Here is a 26,849-nt window from a genome sequence, read left to right as displayed (position 1 = left end):
TCAACTGTTCAAGATCTCTGCCGCAGACATGCTTACACATGCAATGCCCATGTGTGCAAGTGAGAGAGAAAACAAAAGAGAGACAGTGCATGCTCTACTGTAGAAGGTTGGTTTGCACATTGTGACATTTATACAGTATTGCAACATGCTGTCATGCTGTTACAAAACACTGAGTGCATAAAGATGTCAGATTCTACCTGTCATGTGGAAAATTGACAAGAACAACAAAATACCCGACGGAGATCAGAAATAAAAATAATGTTCATGCGACTCCCAGTGCCGACCAGACGGCGGGACGCAATTATGGCTGTTCAGTAATGAGCTAGTCAGCACGGGTTAGCATCAAGAGAGACAAGAAGCAAATCTGACATGCAGACTTATCTATTTAATTACCACACACTCCTGATGTGTGAGAGAGAAAGATGGCTGAGGGTTTATTTGGTTATTAACACATCCATTATCACACACACACACACACAAATACAAACACTCATTACTGACTGGGATGAATTGATATTATAGTGCTTAGCCCAGGTTATGAGATAATGCAATTAGCAGCTCTTGCTAAAGCAATTACTCAAGTCATAGCGGGTGGACTTGAGTAACAGGATTGTGCAAAATTCACAATTCAATAACTGGCTGCATTTTAATTCATGAGTTGGATTAGAATTGTAATAGAACTGGCCACACCCCGCAGGTTGAATTAGAATTTAAATTGTAATGACAGGGAAAGGAATCTATTAAACAGCCATGCAAAGAAAACACAGATAAAGCATTCTGGGAAATGAAGTATTCTTCTACCGTGATCCACAAAAGTTATTAATATCTCTCTCTGTGTCGATCTATACAACCTTCAAACATCAAGGCGTTTTGAAATCCAAAACTTTTAAACAGCATTTAAAGTTTGAAAAATTAGCTTTTCTAGTGAAACTTTCTAGTAAGTTAGTTTCTAAATTGACAGTAAAGACTTCCATTCTATGCATTTCAAATAAATCCTGTCCTTCTGAACTTTCTATTCATCAAAGAATCCTGAAAATAATGTATTACAGCTCCCACAAATTATTAAGCAGCAAACCTGTTTTCAACATTGATAATAACAAATATTTCCTGAGCAGCAAATCAGCATATAAAATGATTTCTGAAGGATCATGTGACACTGAAGACTGGAGTGATGATAAGTAATTCCTACATTGTAATAATATTTCACAATATGACGAAATATTTGATCAAATAATTGCAGCCTTGGTGAGCACAAAACCCTACAGAACCCAACGTTTTAAAAGCTTGTGTATATACAATAACTGCAATAATTAGCCAGGATAACTATACAATAATAATGACAATCCCATTATGTTGAAACCAAGCTCTACAGATTAGCACAAAAATCATTCACAAAGTTCTACACATCCCTGCTAGTGTGTTCAGTGAATATTTTGTCTTATTGATGAAGCATCTACTGATGAGCATGTGCAGAATTCAGCAGACGATCCTCTAAAATCAGAGCAGAAAATATGAAGGTCTGCAGATTCCTTCAGGGCCTGCTTATCACTCAGAGAGAAAACTGTTGGAGGACACCGACTGGAACAAAGCAGACATGAACTCTGGTTCCAGTGAAACTGCAGACTAATACAAACATGCACAGAAAGAAACAGAGGGAGGGAGGGGGAGCAAACAGAAAGAAAGACAGAGGGAGAGATTAACTGGTGAATCGTGACCTTGCCAGCTGGTGGTTGAAGGAGCTACTCACACACACTCGCACATGTCCGGATATAGCTCTCTGGAGTGCGCGGGCTGTCAGGTTGGCACTATGATGCAGTGGAGGAGGGGTGTATATAGGGTTTAGAGTTCATACCAATCCCTAAAACACACACAAACACTCCACATGCTTACCCAAAATCCCACAGGCTGGGTGTACGCCGTCCACAACTGGCCTGGCATGGACATCTGATCTCTGACCTCCATACGCTCACACTCCGTCACCAAATCTGCTTCAAACATTTGCCATGATGCACACTGTAAAAAAAAATTCATCATTATAACAACAACAACATCTGTTTTTATCTATTTCATTTATCTCAATAGTTATTTGTATTCAATATTATACGGTTGAGCTTGAGTTTTTTCACAATTTATTTATTTATTTAAAATGGACAAATAAAGAGCAAAGTTACATAACGCTGCAAGTTGCAACCAGCATTGGGTAAGTTACTTTAAAAAAGTAATAAATTACTAGCTATTACAAAAAATAAAGATATTCCAAAGCACTCGAATAGTGATGAAAAAAAGTTAAAAAGCCTTTATTTCATCATGGCTTTTTCATTTAAAAACTGGTGACAAGTACACACCTACGCTTTGCGGCTTACAAGCCTTCGTCAGGGTGTGAGTAACAAACACAATCTCAAGTCTCAGCAATTAATTAGTCATATAACAGTCACCTGGTCGCGCTGTGCAATTAAGGAAGAGAGAAAGATCAAAGAATACATAGCGAACTTGTCTCACACAATATAAAGTTAAATCAAACACAATATAATAATAGTGTAGGAGAAGAAGAAAAAACAAAATGGATATTGATATACAATTCAACAAAATATTAATAAAGTATACAAGTCAAAATACACAAATCAATAATGTATATATTCAATGAAATAAAGTATCAAATTCAAAATACACAAATCAAATAATGTATACATTCAATAATACATAGTATATCATATTTCTAAGAGAGATTAAAAAAAATTAAATTAAAATACACGTCAAAAATCACAAATCAATAATGTGGCTAATTCAAAGAAATGTTAATATTTTATGTAATACTATTCAACTGTATAATCATATTACTATATAATTACTCTCTCTAAAAAATATTTTATTTCCTATTATTAATTACTTTCTAAATCCCATATCAACATTGACCAGTTGAACAATACAATGATAGACAATACAAGGACACTGACCAAAGTATTTAAAGGGAGGAGGTTACATTAAAAACATACATTTTAACATTAGACGTTACATTTTTATGTTAAATCCACTATTGTTTTAGAATTGTTCTATAGTCTATACAGTATTTAATGTAATTACATCAGAAGTAACTGAACAATTAAGAGTAATCCCTTACTGTACTTTTTAAGAGAAAAGTAATTAAATTACAGTAATAACACTGGTTGCAACTTTGAAATCACTTTGAGTTTACCTAAAACCTTATGGCAGCAATTGAACTTAAAGAAAATGTAATTTGTTTAATGTTATTAATATTTAATTATTAACAAATATATATTTAAAACTTTATTTATACATTTTAAAATGTATATTTTAAACATAATATAATAAATATAGTTTTATTTATTTAATTATCCTAATTAAATTAACTTAATTATAACTTATTATTTGGAAGAGTATGGTGCTAACATACAAACACCAATGTTATGGGTTTGATTCCCAGGTGAATGCATTAAAGTGCAGAAGCTTGACAGGAAGTGACGTCACTGTAAAAACACACATTGAGACTTAAAGGGATAGTTCACTTTGAAATTAAATTTTGGTATGTTTTAGCTTACCTCAAGGGCATCCAAGATGTAGGTGTCTTTGTTTCCGCAGTAGTTTCAATTTTGATATTTTTAGGTCAAACCGTTCTTGTCTGTCAGTCATATAATGCAGGTCTGTGGTCACTGTCTCAAAGAGCATGCACAGAGTCCAAATTAAACAATTCCCCATCGTAAGTACACATTGATGGCCTAAGACATGAAACGAGCGGTTTGTGTGAGAAAACGAACAGTATTTATATCGTTTTTACCTCTACACAACCACGTCCAAGTGATCTGAGGGCGCACGCGCATCCTGGTGTGTGACCTTGAGGTAAGCTAAAACATACCAAAATTTAATTTCAAAGTGAATTATCCCTTTAAGCTTCATTGTTAGATTGAAATGATCATTTGAAATAATAGTTAGTTGTATTTCCCTCAGAAGTGAGACACAAAGGGTTGATGGTGAAGCTTAAATGTACTGCATTTCAGTAATTCATTTGTAATTCATAATTCATTTCATTCATTCATAACCAACTCAGTCTCTTCAGAACATCAATGCAGAAGAAATGAGTAGAGTTTCTATGTTAGCACCTTACAGAGCAGAACATCCAGCTGAAAAAACAAACATGTAAATCACACTAGAGTCAGACAGCGACATTTCTGATAAGAGACAAATGTTTATAGTTCACATCTACAAAACAGTAGCTCCAGTTTGGTGTGCCAATCACACACAGAGCTCAAAATATTCTATACATTAATCTAATCAACAAAACAACAAGGACATTTAAATATCTGACTAATCTGCAAGTACATGAATCTTTTCGTTTTTAAAATTGACAGAAGAAATAGCACTCGCCTGCTTCCAACCAAAACTAAAATCTCATGCACCACAAGGGGGCGATGTTCATTAGTGAATTACACGATGGCCATGTAGAAACTGTAACTGTATATTGCTCCAACTATAAATTATTGATAGGGTGGGAATACTATTGCAACTAATCATAAATTGCCCTACATTTCCAGTTCTAAATACTAATTAGTCATTTAGCTAACACTTTTACCAATTATTATTTCAGAGACAGTCCCCCAAGAGAAATCTGAGATAATGTGCTTTTCAACAACGCTGAAGATCAGTTGTAGCTTCAAACCTACAATTTTTTGTTGCCAGCCAAGATGTTTAACCCCTAGACTAACCCATATATATATATCTGAATTTAGAAAGGCCAACATATTTATCTTTCTATGAATCGTGATAAGGATTTGACCCAGAAACCATCCTATATGCCACATTCTGACATGTTTGTTTTCACTACGGGTCAGGCCAGTTCTCAGTCTGAGCGAGAGACAGATAGAAGGAAAGAAATGAATTTTCCCTGACAGTGGGAAAATACCAGGCATTGAACCTTTATATGAAACTGAAACAATCTGAGTCTTGTGCCACTCCACAGAACAAATAGTTGATTTTGATACCGGAGCAACAGTTTCACAGCAATATCACTCTCTGTCTCGTGATACGGGCTCTCTGTGAACTGTTGTTGTACAGATATAACTGCTGAACCAGCACCAGTGTAATTCCACATGAATCTAGAGTCTGAAAACACACAGACCATCACTGTTGTCCTAAAAACAGACGGCAGCAGTTCATTATGCCTTCACTGGTTTTATTTATGCAGGTGAATGTCACAAAAACATGTTCAGGTCACATTTCACCCTGACATTAAAGAGAGAGAAATAAAAAGGATCATAAAGTTTTTGCCTGACAACATAATTTTCATGATAATTAAGCAGGTTCTCAAGAACATAATGGACCTGGATTTTGTTTTTAAATATATAATTACCACAATAATTAGCAGTAATTATTCTCAGTGGTGATTCTCATTAGATTCACATTACCATATAGCAAGCTTCAGTAAAATAAATAAATAAATAAATACTGCAATTCAATGTTTTAATCTAATCATAAAATCATAAATTAAGGCAGTACAACAAATACAATAATGATCGAAACTTAAAAATGTATCATTATTTAGCCCAAATAAAATATTTTAACAAATATTTAGAATTACAATACAGAGAATGAGCTTTTTTTTTACGATATTTAGAGGAAAATATGCTTAATTGTAATAAAAATGCTAAATTCTTGCTATTAATATAATTAAATTCTTTATATTTTGGGGTTAAATATGACCTTGACAGGTTTTGTGAGTTTTTGAGTGTATTTCAAAAGTGAAATACATTTGAATTTATGAAAATACACAAGCAAGATGCTGACGGCGACATTTAACATTAACACTACTGTGTTCAAATAACTAACTAAGATATGATTTCATTCATGGGTGAGTTTGAACAAAGATGTATTGGAAATGTTTTGTGCAGCCATGCTGATATGAGATCCCTCAAAACTCCAGGAGCAGCAACAGATCCAATGAAAATCTCTTGTGTTCAAACATTCCCACTCTGTGGGATTGCTTTGAAAGTCAAATATGTTGGTTGTGTGAGTGTGTGTGTTTATTTACATATACGATGTGAACCCTAACCTACACTGCGCTCCATTGTTGTGTATGCATACTCACATGGAGCCATGCAGTGAAGTCCATTTCAAAAAGAGTGGCAAAAGAGAGTCACATGACCACAGCGCATGAGGTAAGGGAAGAGTAAACAGGTTAGTACACATAACCAGACACACACTTCCTGTTTTTCAGCAAGCATTGCACACACCCCATGATTCATGACTCAAGACATTTCAAAGGAATTTTCTGGGAAATTCATAAAGCATGTTTGTGGGAAAACAAACATCATGTGACTTATATTTTAATGTGATAGATCTCCTTCTAAATGAATTTTAAAAAAAATATGAAAAATTATGCAAAATAAATAAATAAATTTGTTTATTTTTTAAAAAAAATTATGTTGAGGTGGGATGGGTCACTCAAAAATTAAAGTTCTGTTGTCATTTACTCACTGTTTCAAAAGAAAATTATTTTGAAAAAAGATGAGAACCAAACAACAATGGACCCCTTTTACTTCATTTGTGATAAATAAATAAAAATCACATTTCTCAAAGTATCTTCTGGCGTGTTGCACAGAAGAAATGAAGTCATACAGGTTTGGAAGATGACCGGTAAGTCAATCTCAATTTTGGGTGAACAATCCCTCCCAGATAGCACCAGATAACTCCCTTCATTGTGGGTGTGTAACATGTTTAACTCATGACTGTTAAAGAACAAAAGTCAGAGACGGGCCTTTTAAATTGAATCTGAGGCTTGCTGAGAAAAAGATTCATTTCCTTGTTGAATTAACCTTGACCTGCGAGGCATGATGGGAAATCACCTGTGCCTAAATTTGTCATGATGTAGTCTGTTTGCACTAGAGGTCAAGGAAATCTTTCAATGTTTCAATGGATCCATCCACACTATCCACAGTGAAGATCCTGCACTAACTGAACAGCCTTTGATTCACATCTCTCCGTCAACCCCCGTCACTTTCAAAGCTCTATTCAGTCACGGCACTATAGAGATGGCCAGTCATTAGGTTTTGTGATGTGTGAACCTCATTGTGCTCTGACTCATTTATTGCATCTCTATTGTCTTTGGCACAGAATACACCATGATACATTTCACACATATATGAAAAAACCTTTATGCCTTTTTCTTATATTTAAAAACCCTACAAATGTCTAGTGTAACCATTAGGGGGAAATGCTAAAATACTTTCACTGCATTATACTTAATCATTATTTTGATAAAACAATTAAAAAAAATTTTTTTTAATTTTAAAATATTTCTTTCCAAATATAACAAGCACTTTTGAATCATGAATAAATTTTTTTTTTTTTTTTAGTTGGAAGAAACCCCCGCCGGAAAGATGAATCACAAAGAGAATCACTGTAATATATCAATCATTAAATAGAGAGTAGTAATCTCAGATGTGACTCCACTAGAGCTTCAGATAAGATCTCAACAGTGTCTCAAACTGTGCCGCTCACTACAATCAGTGTTCAGAAGACACTCCATAGGCTTCAATTCAACTACTGAAATGCGTCATGAAAAAAAAAAAAAAAAGTTTTTACGTCAAACTGTCAAAAAAATAGCTAATTGGGTTCTGCGTTGTCAACGTTCAATGATGTAACACACACAAAAGCATGTGGAACTAGTAAAAACACAGTGACCTGCTGTCAGAGACACAAAAGCATATTTGACTGCTCTGTAAATACTCATTTACGTCTGCTGACGCCCACAAAATGATGATTTATATTTAGAAAAAAAAGTTTTCATATGATTTATATTTAGAAAAAAAAGTTTTCAAACATATATGGTCAACTTACAATGAAAATCAGTCATGAATAGCAAGACTTTTTTTTATTTGACCGTGAACAAATGTGCCGATTCATAAAAATGCCAAAATATGTGATACGATTTAAACAGATTCATGTTTTTTTGTAAATATTGTATTTGTAAATTATTAATAATATTATTAATATATTATGAATAATATATTTTAAACTAAATTGATTAAGTGCTTATTTTTAGTAAATATGACTAATTTCGCAGAAGTTAGACAACCTAGTAATTTTTGTCTTTAAGTCCCCCACCCAAAAAAATGCAAAATTACTATGAGACATTAAAAACATGTTAAGAAAATGATTCTAGTAATTTTTTGTATATATTGTACCATTAACATAATAGATCTAGATCTTCACACCAAGGTTTCATATGTTAACATTAGTAAATGCTTTAGCAAACATAAAACATATTAGTATTCTACAAATACTACTGCATTGTTAATATTTCTAATATTTATACTATTATAAGTTGTATAAGTTAACATTAAATTAAAAAATATGAGTAATATGAACAAATCTGAATTAACAAAAAACATAATGAAGAGTTCAGATCCAAAAGCCTCTAAGTGCCATCTAAAATTTTCTTCTATGACCATTTTAATCAAGCTCGTATATTTAATTTCAGTAATTTTACTTAAATGGCAATGAAAATTACCTATTAATTGTCATTTAAGTGAAATTACTGAACTTAAATATACAAGCTTGATAAAACTTATCATTCTAGAAGAAAATTTCAGATGGCACTTAGAGGCTTTTGCATCTGAACTCTTCATATGTATATTTATTAATTAACATTAAAGATTGTTTTTCATAGTTCATGATACGTAATGCAATGGTTAACCAACTGAACTATACACTGTAAATTGTCACCATTCTCAGTATCAACATCAGTCTAACAGTCTGGTGATTTGGCAATTCAAATGTAGCTGTTTTTGTTATGCCAATGAAGCCCACTGAAACAGAGAGAGAGAGGGAGGAGACAAGGAAGGAGAGCGGGAGTGAGGAAGTCTGAGAGAGGGAGGGAGAAAGAATGCAATGATGTCACACCGTGAGTGCACTCAAATACAAAAGCAGGCGAGAGAAAGAAACACACTCTCACACACACACACGCACACACACACATGCTGCTGCCTGTTTCACTCACAGAACTCCACTGCACACTCCTCCAGCTCAGAATGTGAGTACTAGTTCACTTTTCTCTCTTTCTCAGCAGACTTCATCAGCACTCTCTTTGTCCACAGCTTTTTCATTCTCTCTTTCTCTCGATCTCTCCGTCTCATCTCTCTCTTTCTCATGTGCTGCTGAGGAACAGATCACACAGTTTTGGCAGAGTTACAGAGCTCCTGATCTGTCTAACGGCTGCTTTCTCTCTTGCTTTGTTTCTTTTAGTTGCTCTTTTGCCAACTTCCAGTCTTTTGTGTCGTGAGTCTTTGTGTAAACGTCTCGGTCTCTGGCTGTGTCTTTAGTCTATCCTTAACATTCCCGAATTCAAAGTCTTCTCTAATGCATCATCACAGTTTTAACATGTTATTTCAGCTGCATTCTAACCTTTCATGCTCAGATTGTTGGTTTTGCTTGAGTAAACTCAAAGTTGCTGTGCTCGCTCCATATCACTCTAATTAAAAAGCACAGATGTTTATTAATTTATTGCTTCTTTGTCTGTTTTGAATGGCTTTGTTAGTTGTTTGGTGTGGAAACATGTCTGACCTGGTGCATGATTGGTTTTGAATACAGAGAGGCTCTTTGTTTGAGAAATGAAGTAGGATTAATTTCTGGCAGAGAGAAATAAAGAGAGAGAGAGAGTTTTAAGGACTGAAATGTATAATCTGTGTAAACAGCAACAGAGATGGAGCTACTGAATGAGAAACAACTAAATAAAGTGAATGATGGAGAGAAATATAGATGTGCATTTAGCTCAAGTCAACAGAGAAAGGAAAAACACAGAGATCTGGCATAAAACAGACTGCTATTCTGGATCACAAACCCTAAAACATCAAAACCCACAGCTGCTCAGAGGAACCCCCACAGGGAAGAAAAGCACAATGAGAATCGCTGTAATATGTGAAGCACTTCTCATAGACAGCAGTGAGATTAATAGAGAGTAGTAATCTCAAGTATGACCACTAGAGCTTCAGATAAGATCTCAACAGTGTCTCAAACTGCACCGCTCACTACAATTAGTGTTCAGAAGACACTCCATAGATTCAACACTAAATGGGTTCACAATTCAATTATGATCAGTCACTGACTTCTGCTTGTTTTACAAAATGACTCAAACATTTTTATTTTTATTTTATTCATTTTTAAATCATCAATACCAACAATATTTCTCAGGGTTACTTCATTTGATCTTCAAAAAAAAAATAAAAAAAAATAGGTGATTTATTTTATAGGGGTTTACTTTGTTTTATGATTTTCCTGTCACATGACAAAACTTGCATGTTGCATGGTCTTGCCACACACACTGACATTTATTTGGTGTATAAATGCTTTGGTGGTGTATAAATTGTTTTTATTCAGGAATTAAAAACTTATTCATCATTACAGAAGCATATTCAAGTCATTTTGTATGAATTGAGGTTTAAAAGATACTTCTGGGACAAAACGAGAATCTAGATACACTCAAAAATGAATTCATTACCTTTACTTAATGTAATTAAAGAAAGTTTTTACACACAATTTAATTTAGTTTAGTTGGGTCAACACAATTTAGTTGGTTTATGTTGGTTGGTTGGTTGGTTTAATAGGCTACTCTAGCATGTTTAACTTAACTAAAACTTTTTTATGTTGGTTCAACTTGATGTGGATATTAATTTACTGAGATTTTCTTATGTTCAAACAATCAGTTTAATTCATTATTATACATAATGTAGCTATATAATGAACAAATAAGAAAAGACTGGTGTCAGTGTTGACAGGTGCCACTCATCTGCATAATGGTAACCACAAAATTCAAAAACATTACAGAAACTCCTCTAAACATCTAACATAACCGAACATTAAACACTAACATGACAAAATATTTCCCTTAACTGAAAAATACATAAAATAACACTTAAATCCCTAAATTTACTCTTCTAATTCAGTCCCTTGCAAAGCATGCTGGGAACTACAGATCTACTGCCTAGTTGGTTCATCTAGTTTTAACACAAATTAATTGCATAAAGTTCAGTTTTAAATATATTAGGTTGATTGAACAATTAAATTAAGTTGTGACAAAATGTAAAAAAAATAAAAAAATAAACTTTAGCTCATTTGAATTAATCAAACTGAGCAAGAGGCAAAAAATTATTTTCCACATTGCTGCTTAATAACTGAGATATTCAGAGATCTCATTTGGGATTTTTCTTTCCCGTGGATCAATATGAATTTATTATCATGATCTTTCAAGAAAAAAACTCCTCTCAAAACAAAACAGCAACATCTGAGAGCTCCATTAAGCCTGACTAAAGTGAAATAAATCTGCTCTCTGCTCGCTTCAGAAACAGGAAATTAGAGTGGGAAGCTTAATTGTTTTACTAATGAAATCAGGATGAACTAATGCAGAGATATAAAGAGTCGCCCATAAAGAGGGGCTGAACAAAAAATGGCAACAGATGCTGTAATGGATCTTTCTTTTCGTTACCTCCTCCCATTTCTCTCCCTCTCTTTCAGACTGGAATCACATGGCCAGAGTGTGGGACAAGAACGAACTCGGCAGGAGGATCTAAAATGCCAATCTCTGAAAGATAGAGGGAGCTTTTGTTTGAGGAAAGGGCGATAAGAATTCCAAAAAAAAGAAGCTGGACTCTTCAGCGAGCGATTTTGTATACCAGCACACTTATTCAAAAGCCTACAACACACATACAGAACCAACATGCTGCAGCAAATCCTAGCTGACATGTACATAGACCCTGATGTACTGGAGGCTCTGAATGACGAACAGAAGAAGATCTTGTTCTTCAAAATGAGAGAGGAACAAGTCAGGCGCTGGAAGGAGCGGGAAGAGAAGGATGGCAAGGAGGGGATAAAAAAGGAAAAGCTCCGGCAAAAGAAAGGTATGAACTTACACCCTTTCTAAAAATACTGCCACATCTGTCATTCTGTGAGGAGACAAAACTATTTACAGAACAGCTGAATATGCTTTTGTGTGACTTTGACAGTGTTTGTCGTTAATAACACATTCTTTTGTGTGTGGCATCATATTGGACCTCACAGACCCAGATGGATATATATATATACATTGGGCGTATGAGGCGGTAATCTTTCTTTTGTTCCGATGACGTGTTTTGTTTCGGCCTTTACTCCGAGTTCTTGGTTAGCTTCTCAGACAATTAGTTGATGAAACATTGATTGAAATCTAAAATGTACACAAAACGTATTTCACTTTAAAAAACAAAAAAGGCTTTCTAAACTTCAAAAATCACGTCTGACCCACTCAATGTCTCCCAACATATCAATACATTCACTTTCATATTCAACAAAGATTAAATTAAACCAAAGTTATAATATTAAACCATAAATATGAAACTAAATAAGTTTTCTTTAATGCCTACAACACGTTTCAACAGTTAAACTGAACCCTTTAGAAGAGTGATTCTGGTGAATACGGCTACATTCACACAGCAGTTCAGTTCTGTTAGGAGAGAGAAATACACTGGTGTTCACACACAGTTCAGGTATTAAACATGTCTGACCTGGTGCATGATTGCTTTTGAATACAGAGAGGCTCTTTGTTTGAGAAATGGTAGAGAAGTAGGATTAATTTCTTGCAGAGAGAAATAAAGAAAAGAGAGTCTTGAGGACTGAAATGCTGTAGCAACAGAGATGGAGCTATTAAATGAGAAACAACTAAATAAAGTGAATGATGGAGAGAAATATAGATGTGCATTTAGCTAAAGTCAACAGAGAAAGGAAAAACACACAGAGATCTGGCATAAAACAGACTGCTATTCAACAGCAGTCTAGATCACAAACCCGACAAAAAACATTAAAACTTACAGCTGCTCAGAGGAACATTTTAACCAAAATATCTTCTTTAACCCCCACAGGGAAGAGAAACATAATGAGAATCGCTGTAATATAAGAATAGATTCTCCAAGACAGTAGTGAGATTAAGAGTATTGTAATCTCAAGTATGACTTCTCTAGAGCTTCAGATAAGATCTGAGTGTCTCAAACTGCTCAAAACTGAAATGCGTCATCGGAAAACAAAAAGAAAAGTTTCCGCATCAAATGCTCAATATATACCTGAACGGATTCAGAGGTCAACAGATGTCACTGACTTCTGCTTGTTTTACAAAATTACAAACATGTCAAAAAAATCTGTTTTCACACATATAAAAGTGATGAATTTTTTAATCATCAATAGTCAATATACATTTTTATGAGGTTTACCATTGTGTTTTTAATTTGATCTTAAAAAAAAGAAAAGAAACAAAGACAGGTGAAAGGTCAGAGTGTTTGTTATTAATTAATCATTCTTTTGTGTATGACATTATAATTTGACCTCACAGACCCACTCGGATACATATTGAGCGTATGAGGCAACAATATTTCTTTTTGTTCCGATGACGCATTTCAATAGTTGAATTGAACCATGGAGAAACTTTTGAAGAGTGATTCTAGTGAATACGGCTACAAGCAGTTCAGTTCTGTTAGGAGAGAAATACACTGGTGTTCACACACAGCTCAGGTATTAAAGAGACAATCGCTTTACATAACAACATTTTTAAAAGCAAATTAATTGAAATATTTGTATTATATTGTTTCTTTTTATAATAATTAATAACTAACAATAATAATAACTAATAATAATCATTAATAATGGGTTTCCTAATCTTCCTCCAATTATATTTTCATTTGATTTTCACATTTTATTACAGCCGGTCAGAAACATCTAAGGTTTCTAGATTGATTTTTCAATATTTTGTGTAATAGTCCACATACAGTTATTACCTTTATATTTTTTAGGTTAGGGTTTATAATAAAATATATTCCATTAAAAGGACGCATGTCTCCAATTGTCTTACCCTGTCAGAAAGCTCAAAAAGAGCAAACACTTTTAAAATTTAAAAGATTATGTAATTTATATATTATATATTTTCAGAGTGAAATTAAGTTAATGTGCGCCATTAACAGAGCCGTAGATGCCTAAATTATTTATTTAAAATGTTAAAAATTCCTTAAAAAAGCTAGAAAATTTCCATAAAGGTGTCTTTTTAAAAATGTATTCACCATCCACTGTCCTTGCTTTAACAGAATTAGCACAAAGTTTAAATCAAGCTAACAACACTGAGTTTGGTGAAATAGCCACATAATAAAGAGCTTAATTTACATAGAAAGTGGTGCTGAAACAAATTACAATGATTTACACTAACCCTCGATGTTTTTTAAACAAGTTTCAAGAATTAATGTTGAAAACAGTGCTGCTTAATATTTTTGTAGAAACCATGATACATTTTTTTCAGGATTCTATGTTGAATAGAAAGCTCAAAAGAACAGCATTTATTTGAAATAGCATTATAAATGTCTTTACTGTCACTGAATAAACGTATTAGTTACTTTCAAAACAAAATGGTGTACCGACAGTGCATTTCAACACGTTTAGAGCCTGATTTAGTGAGATCACCCCTTGCTGTGTGAACCTAGCCAATCAGAAAACGAATCACTTTCCTTAAATCTCTACTTAGCCTTTTACACAAGTACAGCAAACACGCCCTCACTGACTTAACAGGAAAATCAACACCTATGCAAAATGATGTAAAGTAATTTGAGGTGATCACATATTTTTAAGGCCAAAGGAAATTAAGTGACCCAAAAGAGTCACATAACATAACCGCAAAGACATCCTGCAGCTGCAGGGGCGAAACCGGACACAAATTCCAGCTTTTCAACACTGGCCTTGCACCTCAACTCAACACTCACTCACTGTTTATCTCCACAGCATCAGCATTCAAGTAGCTGAGCCTTTTTTAGGATCTAACCCCTGTAATGCCTCAGGGGACCGGTCGACGTAAATTCCTCTAAACATTTGAGGGCTTTCTAACGCTTTAAAGCCTGAGGATGTGTTTTACAAGACATTTGGGAATGGAATGTTTTCGGGAAACGGAAGACATGCGAAAACAGAGCAACCTGGAATAGTGAAGAGAGTAAAAATAGAGGCCAATAATATGGTTAGCAAATGAGAGTACACTCTCAGAAAAAAAGGTACAAAAGCTGTCACTGGGACAGTACCCTTCAAAAGTGTAATATGTATCATTTAGGTACTATAGTATATCACTGAAAAAAATGATTCATTGACTAGTTGAATTTACTAAAAAAAATTATGTTAATTGGATCCACTTAATTGATTTTAGCTACATTTAAACAAATGCATTACGTTGAACTAAGTTCAGCTTAATGCATTTGTTTAAATGTAGCTAAAATCAATTGTGTGGAACCACTTACGATAATTTTTTTTAGTAAATTCAATGATTTCAGTAAATTCATTGAATTTACTAAATGTTTTTATCGTAAGTGGTTCCACACAATTGATTTTAGCTACATTTAAACAAATGCATTACGTTGAACTTAGTTCAACGTAATGCATTTGTTTAAATGTAGCTAAAATTAATTATGTGGAACCAATTAACATAATTTTTTTTAGTAAATTCAACTAAGTCAATGAATCATTTTTTTCAGTGTAATATGTACACTTTTGGTACCAATATGTACCTTCGAGGGACTAATATGCACTCTTTAGGTACAAAGGTGTACCTTTTGAAAAGGTACCGCCACAGTGACAGCTTTTGTAGGAAAAACTCTTGACAACAAAAATTTGCGTAACTCTGCATAAATATACACCAGATAAACATCAGATGCTTGTAACATCTGTGTGAACTTGAAGCCAAGATCTCAGGCTGGGAAAAAAACATCCATGTTCACGTGTTGATGACGATGGAATCCAACCCAACAGGAATGGAGAGTTAAAAGAACATTTGCTTGGGGATGTTAATGTCCTCGTAAGCGTTCCTATCAATAGCTCTGGTTTTCTCCTCCAGCTTCAGTTTCTCATCTCGTCACGTCACATGGGCTACATGTGACACAAGGCCTTTGTGATGTGTGTTTAGTCTCTTCACAAAAGCGAGCCGCACTCTCATTAATTTACTCCAGTGTGACATGAACACAGTCAAATCTCTTTCTGTGCTCTTTAGCTTTTCCCTCCGCGGACGCACATGGCAGGGTTCACAGTTCATGTCAATGGCAGCATTGTGAAACGCAGCTGTGTCTCTCTTTCTCTCGCTCAACACTTTGTGGCTGGTTTCAGTCGTCTCAGCTGATACTGTGTGTCAGCTCTGCGTCAGCGGTAGTCGAGATAAATAATGTTGTTGAAGTTTCTGTTGGCAGTTGTTTCTGTACACAAACACACAAAACTACGAGCTATTGCTGGAACTTTGTACCTGAGACTCTTTCGCTGCCCACAATGAGGCCTCTTAGACAGCACTGAGATTAAATGGAGAGCAAATGGAGATTTAGAGGTGTGTTCTAGACTTAAGCCTATGGAAATACATCTCATACATGTCAATGAATATTAGCAACAGGATGTGATGTCACACTCCAGGACATACACAATCTACTATAGCGACACTTTAAACACTTAAAAAACATTTCCTCCCTGTTTGGTTTTCATCAATTAAGTCAATCTGTGAAATGTAGATCATCAATTGGTTGGATGTATTTCTGCAGTGCAAGTTCAGAGTTCATCAAACCTGAGTGTTTGTATGAGCATATGCTTGCATTTACGATCTCGCATACACATATGTATTATTGGAAGTGAAAGGAACATAAAATCTAATGTGACAGTCACTTTAGTCTAGTTTTCTTTCAGTACAGTCTCACATTTGTTTCAGAAATGATCTCAACAACATCTCAAACCGTGCTCTTATTTGCCAAGTCACATTGCACAGCATGCAATCAAAGTCAAAATATAATATGTTATGCATGTTTTCTCACCTTTTTGTCTCACTGTCCACACAACAACACTGGAAGACCTAACCTTTCCAGCAGTTAGTGATTTATAAGGATTTTAAAACATATTTTTTACTTGCAAAATATCTACCTGATAAAATATTTTAGAGCTTGGCATAAATAAATAAATGTATGTTTATAAAATTGATAAAAAATGACCAAGGAGTTAGAGGATCTCATTATTTATATAACTTTTCCCAATCTTGAAATCACACTTTTAATAATTAGGCTTCCTTATGTAGGTTTTTCAAAACTCTGGAAATCCCGGTTCATCGAAGAGGATTTAAAATAAAAATATCTTTATTTTTTTGTAGTTTTAAGTTAACTTAATGCTTGTTTTGTCTTACTTTAAATTATTTCATACCATCTTGAGGCCCCTTTATGAGTTTTCTGAGGCCCCCTGTCAACAAGAATCTCATTTCTGCCTATTTTAAGCAGTTTAAAAGGACAATTTACACAAAAATGTAAATCTGTCATGTGATCATTTACTCGCCGTCAAGTCGTTCCAAACCTGTATGATTTTCTTTCTTCTGTGGAACACAAAAGATTGTAAACACTGAGACATATTTGACATACAGGTTTGGAACGGCTTGAGGATAAATGATGACAACAATAGACAAAGAAAAGAGATTAGAAAAAGTAACTTCCAAGCTAATGTTGGAGCAGTAACTTCTCCTCAAATGTTGGAGGGTGTATTGACTTTTATTTGTACGTTTTATTACACAAAAGCTCAACTATTGATGGGTTATGTTCCTTTTACTTGGTGCAGCTCTAATCTCTCTGGCCGCATTAAGCCCTGGGCAAAAGTGAAGAAACACTCCTCAAGAAAACATATTTATCATCATCCTGTTACATCACTTCTCAAATACAAACACCTTGTTTTGAGCGGCATGGGTGAACACAGCAACCTAGGCAACAAGCAACACAAACACACAAATAAACACACACACACAGACAGATCTAACCATTAGCATGCAAAAACACGTCCTAAAGATGTGTGCCAGTTTTATATTATCTAACTTGCATAGTTTCAGCTGCACATACTGAACATTTCTGAGATTTCTAACAGAAACCTTCTCTAAATCCATCCTTGTATGGACGTGAAGCATCTGATCTGCCTCGTCTTAGACTGTCAACCTGGAGAACTGGTTCTTTACGTAACCCTTTCTGAAGAAGCTGAAGGGTGTTAGGTTCTCTTGCGTGCATGCAAAAGAAAGGAAAAAGTAAAACAGATCGTCCCCTGCTGGAACAAACTGTTCACGCTTGGAAATTCTTGACATTGTTCTGTCTAATTCCCACAGCGATCTCTGTGGTATTACAATGTACTTTTAGATTATGTAGTTAGTTGAACTACGGTCCCATATGATCCGCACAAGGATCCTCTTTGTGTGCCTGCAGTATTACGTAAGCACCACATTTCAGTTGATCACACTTCATTTCATGCCTTCAAACATTTCGTGCAATCTGAGAAGGTTAAATCACACTGAAATAATGATGAGGGTGACTGGGAAAGAGTCAGAGCTTTAGTGAGTTGGTGCAAGTGTCTGTAAGGTGATAATACAATCATGACGAACACTGGCATTTGCATCTACACACTGAATGACATTAACACACTTCTAAACCGGAGTGGATGACCTACAGTATACAGGATCAATTTCACTCAATGTCACAGCGCCCTCTGTCTGTGAAACGGACACGCTACACACTGTAATCATGGAAATCAAGGGATCAGGGTTTGGCTGGTTAGCATCAATGCCTGTAGAAAGCCATCTGTTAGTGTTCCCCCAAAAAAATATTGTGGAAAAATACGATTTTAAAAGAAATATGCTTTACGCTGGTCATTCCAAACCTTGGTCCTTTGGGTTGAGAAAAGAAGATTACAAACTATTAAACCTCAAAAATACCCATATGTGTGTTCAAAAAGCAATAAAGGGACTAAATGTGAACTGTTGTGCATCTTTTAGTCTTTGTAGCTTAGTTTCTGTGTTGCTCATTTATTTACTGCTTCTCAGATATTGATTTTCTTGACATGTACATCATTTTGTCCTCAGGCCCTTGTAAAAGTGTGAGCTGGCGGCTGGGCAGTGACGGCGACGTGCATGTGTGTATTATCGGAGAATCGGATGAGCTCAAATCTCCAAAACTCATCCTGTCTGAGCTGAGGGACAAGACAGCAGCCAACCCTAACAATATCAACAGGTACAACGCCCTCTACCGCAAGAATATCAGCAGGCACAAATATACTGTTGAAGGGATTATGAATACCACAACAGACCAATCAGAGTCAAGTATTTCAAAGAGCTATAAACCTCAATAATATCAGCAGGAAGAAGTACACACTAACTAACAAACGGCAGTTAAAAATATGGTCTACAAAAAATGATAATATCACTGTTACAATATATATATAGACCCATAGGGTTCTTGACTAAATTAAGGATCCTAAAAAAGGTTTTATATGGAGAGATGTCTTAAATAGCCTACTTTCATGTCCAACAAGCTATTTTACAGATAAAGCATGTTTCGAGCTGCTTGTTTAATTCAAATAAAAGTGGATTAAAACTAATTCATAAAAACTAAATCCAAAACAATGACGATGGTGACCTCTAAAAGGTTCTGTATACGCCTGACAGAAAAGGTTCTGTAAATGTTCTATTGTTGTAATTAATAGTAATACAAATATTCAAATCAGAGCTAAATGTGTGTTTTTCTTTGTTCACAGAGCAAAAGCAGAATCTGTGAAGAGCAGCTTGACCAAACCCAACAGAGCACAACAAATCAGCCCAGAACCAGGGATCCAGCTACTGCTCAAGGTGTGTGTGTGTGTGTGTGTGTGTGTGTGTGTGTACTAAATAATGTATTTATAAAATGTAAAAAAAATTAGGGTAGGCCTACTGTTAGGACAGTGCTTCTCAACTGAATTAAAAAAAACATGTAAAAAAGTTAATTGCGAATTTTTATCACACAATTCTGACTTTTTTCTCAAAATTGTGAGATATGGGCCTAAACTTACAATTGCAAGTTCAATTCTGAGGAAAAAAGACTGACGTTTTTCTCTGAATTGCGAGTTTATATCTCACAATTCTGACTTAAAGGGATAGTTCACTTTGAAATTAAATTTTGGTATGTTTTAGCTTACCTCAAGGGCTTCCAAGATGTAGGTGTCTTTGTTTCCGCAGTAGTTTCAATTTTGATATTTTTAGGTCAAACTGTTCTTGTCTCTCAGTCATTTAATGGAGGTCTGTGGTCACTGTCTCAAAGAGCATGCACAGAGTCCAAATTAAACGCCTTGCCTACGGCATTCGTTCCAATGAATTCGTTCCGGCGACATCTAGTGTATATATATCTATGCACCAGTCTGCGTACACGTCACACACCAGGATGCGCGAGCGCCCTCAGATCACTTGGACGTGGCTGTGTACAAGAGTTAAAAACGATATAAATACTGTTCGTTTTCTCACACAAACCGCTCGTTTCGTGTCTTAGGCCATCAATGTGTACTTACGATGGGGAATTGTTTAATTTGGACGATGGGGAATGGTTTCATTTGGACTCTGTGCATGCTCTTTGAGACAGTGACCACAGACCTGCATTAAATGACTGACAGACAAGAACGGTTTGACTTAAACATATCAAAATTGAAACTACTGCGGAAAAAAAGACACCTACATCTTGGATGCCCTTGAGGTAAGCTAAAACATACCAAAATTTAATTTCAAAGTGAACTATCCCTTTAATAACTCACACAATTGTGAGTTTTTATCACACAATTCCGATTAATAAGTCGCAATTCACTTTTTTATTATTTATTCTGTGGCAGAAACAAGCTTCCATACTGAATAGTAAAACTGACCATTTAAAAAAATAATCAGATTTATTGTATTTAATGAGTCGGATTTTCTTTTACTCTGTGTATTTTTGAGGATCATGTCACAACCTGTCCCTGTTGACATCCGTCTAATTTGACTCCTTATAAATTTGCATGACCTGTAATGTCCAAGGGCCCTCCAAAAAACTGGTTTCACACTTTTAGGTCACAAATCACCAGATGAGAAGCACAGGGTTAGAATAAAGGACATGAATAGCATTAGCTTGAAACAATAGACATCAGTGGAAAGTCCCCAGCTATGTGTGACGTGAGTGTGAATGATCGGTATGTGTTCAACTGAGTGAGCACTAATGTGATTTGACATATGAATGTGCATTAATGTGAGAAGATGCACATATACGTGTATGTGTGTGTGTGTGATATTAATAATAAGAGCAGCAATAATAATAAGAGGATGGGTGTGTGTAGTTGGACTGGCCAAGCTCCCCTGAGCAGATGGTTTAGAGCCTGGGCAGAGAATTAAACGGTATCAGATGGCATCAGTGCCACAGTGCCAGAGGGAATACACACACACACAACAATACTCCTTCTCCTCTGTTTGTGTCTCTGAATTTGTCGACTCCGATTTTATAAGTGTTTACAAATGAGTTTCATTCAATCTGCCCCAGAAAGCAGAGGAGCTCAGCGATTCTCCACCGGTCTCAGATGAGTCAAAGCAGGACAGCGGTTCTGATCAGTCAGCTGACGACAGCAGGGGCCAAACAGACGACTCAGACTCAGGCAGTGCGGAGGAGGACACGGGCCTTTACAGATCACACACGAGCAACAGCGAGACAACAGTAGCAGACAGACTGAGAGAGATTCGACTGCACAGAGCAATGAAAGAGCAGCTGTCAATCAGCAACCAGACACGCCCACTGGACACACCCACACCAGACAAAGGTAAGAGCACTGAAGGAGAGTCTGAATTAATGCACGGTATTATTTCAACAATCAACCACAAAAACACCGTAGAACAAGCCAAACTGAAAGCACAGCACAACATTATTAACATTTATCTGCATCTGATATAATAACAATCGCAGTGGATGGATAGGTTAGGATATTGGTTTTCGATTCCCAGGAGGTCAAACTAAACTTATTTGAGTTCTTTTATTATCTAGGCCTATTTATTTTCTATAAAGATTGTAATTTTTCATTGTTTAATGCATTTTCTATGAGGTTTGTGACCAATATTTAAGACATGTCTAAATACATTTTGTAATTTTTCAGCTTTCTATGAACATTGAATAAACATTATTTATAAAATGTAAACTAATATACAATATTTTAAAATTAATAAGACACACACACACATATGCGTCAGTGATTTTTTTTTCTTTCTTTTTTTAAGAGAAATTAATACTTTTATTTTCCAAGGATGTGTTAAATTGATATCATAAATAAATGCTGTTCTTTTTAACTTTTTATTCATCAATGAATCCTGAAAAAAGTATCACAGGTTCCAAAATAATATTAAGCAAGCAGCTGTTTCCAACACTGATAATAACTGAGCATCAAATTGGCATGCCACAGAAGACTGGATTAATGATGCTGAAAATTCAGATTCACATTACAGAAATAAATTATATTTTATAGTATATTAAAATAGAAAAACATTATTTAAAATTGTAATAATATTTCAAAATATTACTGGGGTTTTTTTCTGTATTTTAATTAAATAAATGCAGCCTTGATGAGCAGAAGAGACTTCTTTCAAAAACATTAAAAAAGAAAGTTTCCAAACTTAAACTATAAACATTATACACATTTTTTTTTTTTTTTTTTTTAAATATATCAGAAAATGAAAAGATAACCTGGGAATTAACGATCTACATTTAAAAAAGGGACTTTCATGTTGTAGTCAATGTAAAGTTTAAACGAACAGCAAGCGCCATCTAGTGGACTTCTAGTATCATTAGCACAACCAACAGCGAGCCTGTAAGCCAAGGCCCGCGTGCGCCACCTGCAGGACACACCAGTCACTGCAACACTTTCCTTTGTTTACCAGCTGCGGCTAATATTCAAAAACAGGCAACTTTGCGCTGGTGTTTGCGTACTAAAATGATGCTTTGTTTACAGACCAACACAAAAACTACAACCAAACTTCTTTAGAAACAGAAAACAAACACGAGTTTACAGGATTCCAACATATTAACGTACCTGTAACTGTTGCCTGACTTTCAGCTTGGGAGGTCAGATGTTGGTCAGGTGTTGTTTGTGTCGTAATATTGCACTTACATAGTAAGTTTTTTGTTGTTGTTGTTGTTAAAGTGGATACATGATGAATTGAGTGTGGGTTTGTGTGTGGCTCAATCTGTGCGCGCGCGCGCATACGTGTGCGCTGGAGCGGGAATTTGCACTTATCCTACGTTTCCATGGCGACAGCAAACGCAGTCAGGGGGTCACGGCTGCAGGGAACGGCCAGAGAAACATCAACAGGAACCACGGCTCAACTCGTGAGAGGGAAAGAGAGAGACGTGACAAAACTAGACTGCTCCCCATTATAATCAGTACAGCTGTCTAGTTAGAGCCAGAGCCGTTGGGTAAGAGCGATCTAGTTTTTGCACGTAGTAGCCTACCGCTTGCGTCACGATCTCGACGTCATACATTTTTCCAAGTGTCCGAAAATCATTCATTTAAAGGGATAGTTCACCCAAAAATGAAAATTCTGTAATTACTCACCCTCATGTCATCCCAAAGATGAATTTGTTCATCTTCGAAACTAAATATGAAGATCTTTTTTGATGAAATTAGAGATTTCTGTCCCTCCATTGACAGCTACGCAACTACCACTTTGACGCTTCAAAAAGTTAAAAGTTTAATACGAATCCTTATTGAGCGCTTTAGTCCAAACTTTAGAGACTCGATCGCTTTATATGATGAAAAGATTTAATTTAAATCTTTTATTTAAAAGCTTTTATTTCCATTTTATTTCTATTCCTTTAAGATTTAGGTTTACAGCGACCTTTTATTTTCAACCTGTGACAGCTTTTGCCAATGCGGTGTGAAACATGAAAATGCTGCTTGAAGCGATTAAATAAAAGCATCAAATACCAGAACATTTTAAAATATGCATATTTATATTAAATATTTAAATATGTAGATATAGTATAAATATTATGTGTATATATATATATATATATATATATATATAAATGGGTCAATGGCACGACGTGCATATTTTGTGTCAAGTGCATATTTCCTAATTTGATCAATTCATGACATATATCACATTATTCTATAAAACGTATTGAGTTTTAATTAATTTTTAGTACATTTAAATAAGTTTTCTTATCTTAAACCCCCAAAATGTCAGGTGGTGCAACTGTCCGAACAAATGAACAGACTAAGAAAACTATTTAAAATGTGTCTTAATAACTAAATGGCATAACTTTCATATAAATTTTATAAAAATCAGTAGTTTTAAAGCTGTTGAGATAATTGAAAAACTTTTGTCCAGCAATTTGTATATCCTCAAATGTCAGAGTGGCAACTGCAAACATTTCACTGACATTTTAAAGAGAAATTACGTTTTTATTCAAACTTTTAAAGTGCATAAACGTGAGTGTGAATGTCTCTAAAATGTTCTCAGATTGGAATAGGTTATTTGGATTTATTTTAGATTATCTGGAACAGTGTATTTATTGCTGATGATGACTTTGCCACATTGCACCTGGTTAGATCAGTCATTTTCAGTCATTATGGGAACGGTCTTGTGGTGCCGCGTCGTTGCTTGCAACTTAGAAATAAAGGTTGCATCACATGAATACAAGGAAAAAAAAACTGTATGTAGAGGGCATAGTAAAGACCCCCATGTCATTGCAGAGGTAGAAAAAAAGTTCTGGCACAGAGTTGGTCTCACAGGAAAAGCGTGAAGGGAGTGGAACTCCAGGCTTAGACCCCTCAGGGAAAGTCTAAAAATACAGTTCTCCCCTGGCCTCTCCTCTGAGTCTTGCTCTCCACGGCATCTGTCTCTGAAGTCAACCACGGTCCCCACGAGCGTCCTCCTCCATCTCTCTGTTTCTACCTACTTCTACCTCAATCACCCCTTCACCTATTCCCCGACCACCTGTCTCACCTCGTTTAACACATTCAAATTGAGTCATCACTCTCATAGCCTTTACCCTCTTCCTCACGCTCATGTTATTTGTACTCTCTTCGTCCTTTACTTTCTTCCTCTCACTTTTTTTCTCTTTTGCCTGCTGTCACTCTCCTTGCTTCTCCCTCTTGTGACCTCTAGACCTGCCTTGAGTGGGTGGAAAGGAGGATCGAGAGAGAGACAGCTGTGGATGTATTATAATCCCCGGCGGGCTTGTGTCAGGGGTCTAACAGCTTTTTAAAGTCAGCAGTGATTTACAGACAGTCAAAGTCTCGTAATCATGAATTTCTGCTTGATTATTTCCTTAGTCTTGACCTCTCGCGAGGTCCTTGTGGCTCTGAACCAGATCATAGCCGCGATCCTGCACGGAGCGATTAATCACATCTAACATGACAGTTTGTTTATATAATATATGTGTGTGTACTGTATATATACACACACATACATAATTTACAAAAATAAAAAAGTTATCTTTAACAATCTTAATTATATATTTATGTACAATATAGGTCACACTTTAGTTTAGGGTCCAACTCTCACTATTAACTACGACTTTGCCTCAATGAACTCCTAATTACTGCTTATTAATAGTTAGTTAGGTAGTTGTTCAGTTTAGGTATTTGGTAGGATTAGAGATGTAGAATATGGTCACACAGAATAAGGCTTTAATATGTGCTTTACAAGTACTAATAAACAGCCAATATCCTATTATGCATGCTAATAAGCAGCTAGTTAGCAGTGAGAATTGGACTATAAACTGTATATTATTATTATAAACTATACATATGTGTGTGTTTGTGTGTTAATAAAATAACAGCTCAATAGTAGCAATCTAATTCTACCCATATTAAATCTAACCTGTTGTGTATTTTTTCGCACTTAATGTATCATGTTGTTAGCTTAGCAACATGCTAACATTGTGCATGCTGCCCATGTAGACAGCAAGGCAGCTCACTAGGTTTTTCAACAGAGTAAGTTTTGTTTCCATGTCTAATGATGCAATCTTTCTTCTCGTTCTGTCTCTGTAAAGGAGTGGTGAAAGAAAATGATAGCAGCCTGACGTATGGCAGTCGTGTGGCTCAGCTCAGGAAGAACTTCAACACCACAAGTGCCCCATGTGTCAAACCACCGATCCCCTGCAAGCCAGCTCACCTACTGACCTCCCCCTCCGTCCGATAAACACAACACTGCTACTCTGCACACCTGAAAAACATTTTTGTGTATTCAAAAACCTGCAAAATGGACTAAAAAACTAGAAGAACTTGCACATACCTGCGCGTATGAGCAGATCCAGGTGTGGATGCAGCTGGAGACAGACGCTGAACAGAAATCAGACGCTCTTTATGACCCAGCTCATACCAGTACTCTTCAGTTTTCACATTGTTTACAGGGGAACATTTGTTCTACTGCCTTTACGTGATATTGTTTATTTTATGTTTTTTATATAAACTTTGTTTCCTTAAGTGGAGAAAGACCAAAGTTAATGTTTTTATAGATAATGGCTCATCTTTTTTTTCTGGCTGTAAATAACGGTGTTATATTGTATAAAATAAAATGGTTTTAACTGGTTTTGAGAACTGAATGCTAATTATTTAAACAGGAATGCTGTTCCAGGCCCTCTAATGTCCTCTGCAGATAGATAGATAGATAGATAGATAGATAGATAGATAGATAGATAGATCAAGATGAACGGACGGACAGACAGACAGATAGATAGATAGATAGATATACCAAGATGGATGGACGGACAGACAGACAGACAGACAGACAGACAGACAGACAGATAGATAGATAGATAGATAGATAGATAGATAGATAGATAGATAGATAGATAGATAGATAGATAGATAGATAGATAGATAGATAGATATACCAAGATGGACGGACGGACAGACAGACAGACAGACAGATAGATAGATAGATAGATAGATAGATAGATAGATATACCAAGATGGATGGATGATAGATAGAGATGGGTGGACGGACAGACAGACAGACAGACAGACAGATAGATAGATAGATAGAT

General features: G+C 35.5%; 1 protein-coding gene across 1 annotated transcript; it reads left to right on the top strand.

The window, feature by feature from the left end:
* The first annotated feature begins 8,876 nt into the window (after window positions 1–8,876).
* On the top strand, window positions 8,877–26,392 carry LOC307170759 (uncharacterized protein). The gene is made up of 6 exons (XM_079892021.1): window positions 8,877–9,043; window positions 11,521–11,903; window positions 18,905–19,052; window positions 19,576–19,666; window positions 21,351–21,624; window positions 25,854–26,392. Exons 2-6 carry the CDS (start codon window positions 11,723–11,725, stop codon window positions 26,000–26,002), a joined length of 843 nt encoding a protein of 280 aa, XP_079748147.1. The 5' UTR covers window positions 8,877–9,043; window positions 11,521–11,722; the 3' UTR covers window positions 26,003–26,392.
* Window positions 26,393–26,849: the final 457 nt, after the last annotated feature.

The sequence above is a fragment of the Squalius cephalus genome (genome assembly GCF_949319135.1).
Source record: "Squalius cephalus genome assembly, chromosome: 14".
In the NCBI taxonomy this organism is placed as follows: domain Eukaryota; kingdom Metazoa; phylum Chordata; class Actinopteri; order Cypriniformes; family Leuciscidae; genus Squalius; species Squalius cephalus.
Note: the sequence above shows the minus strand (reverse complement) of the source record. Positions and strands in the feature narration are given on the sequence as shown.

Bases quoted from the DNA above. Each gene is read 5' to 3' on its own strand.
- LOC307170759 (XM_079892021.1), top strand. From the start codon at position 11,723: ATGCTGCAGCAAATCCTAGCTGACATGTACATAGACCCTGATGTACTG. The intron at 19,667-21,350 runs GTGTGTGTGTGT...AATCTGCCCCAG, and splicing joins GGATCCAGCTACTGCTCAAG to AAAGCAGAGGAGCTCAGCGA. The intron at 21,625-25,853 runs GTAAGAGCACTG...GTCTCTGTAAAG, and splicing joins CACACCCACACCAGACAAAG to GAGTGGTGAAAGAAAATGAT.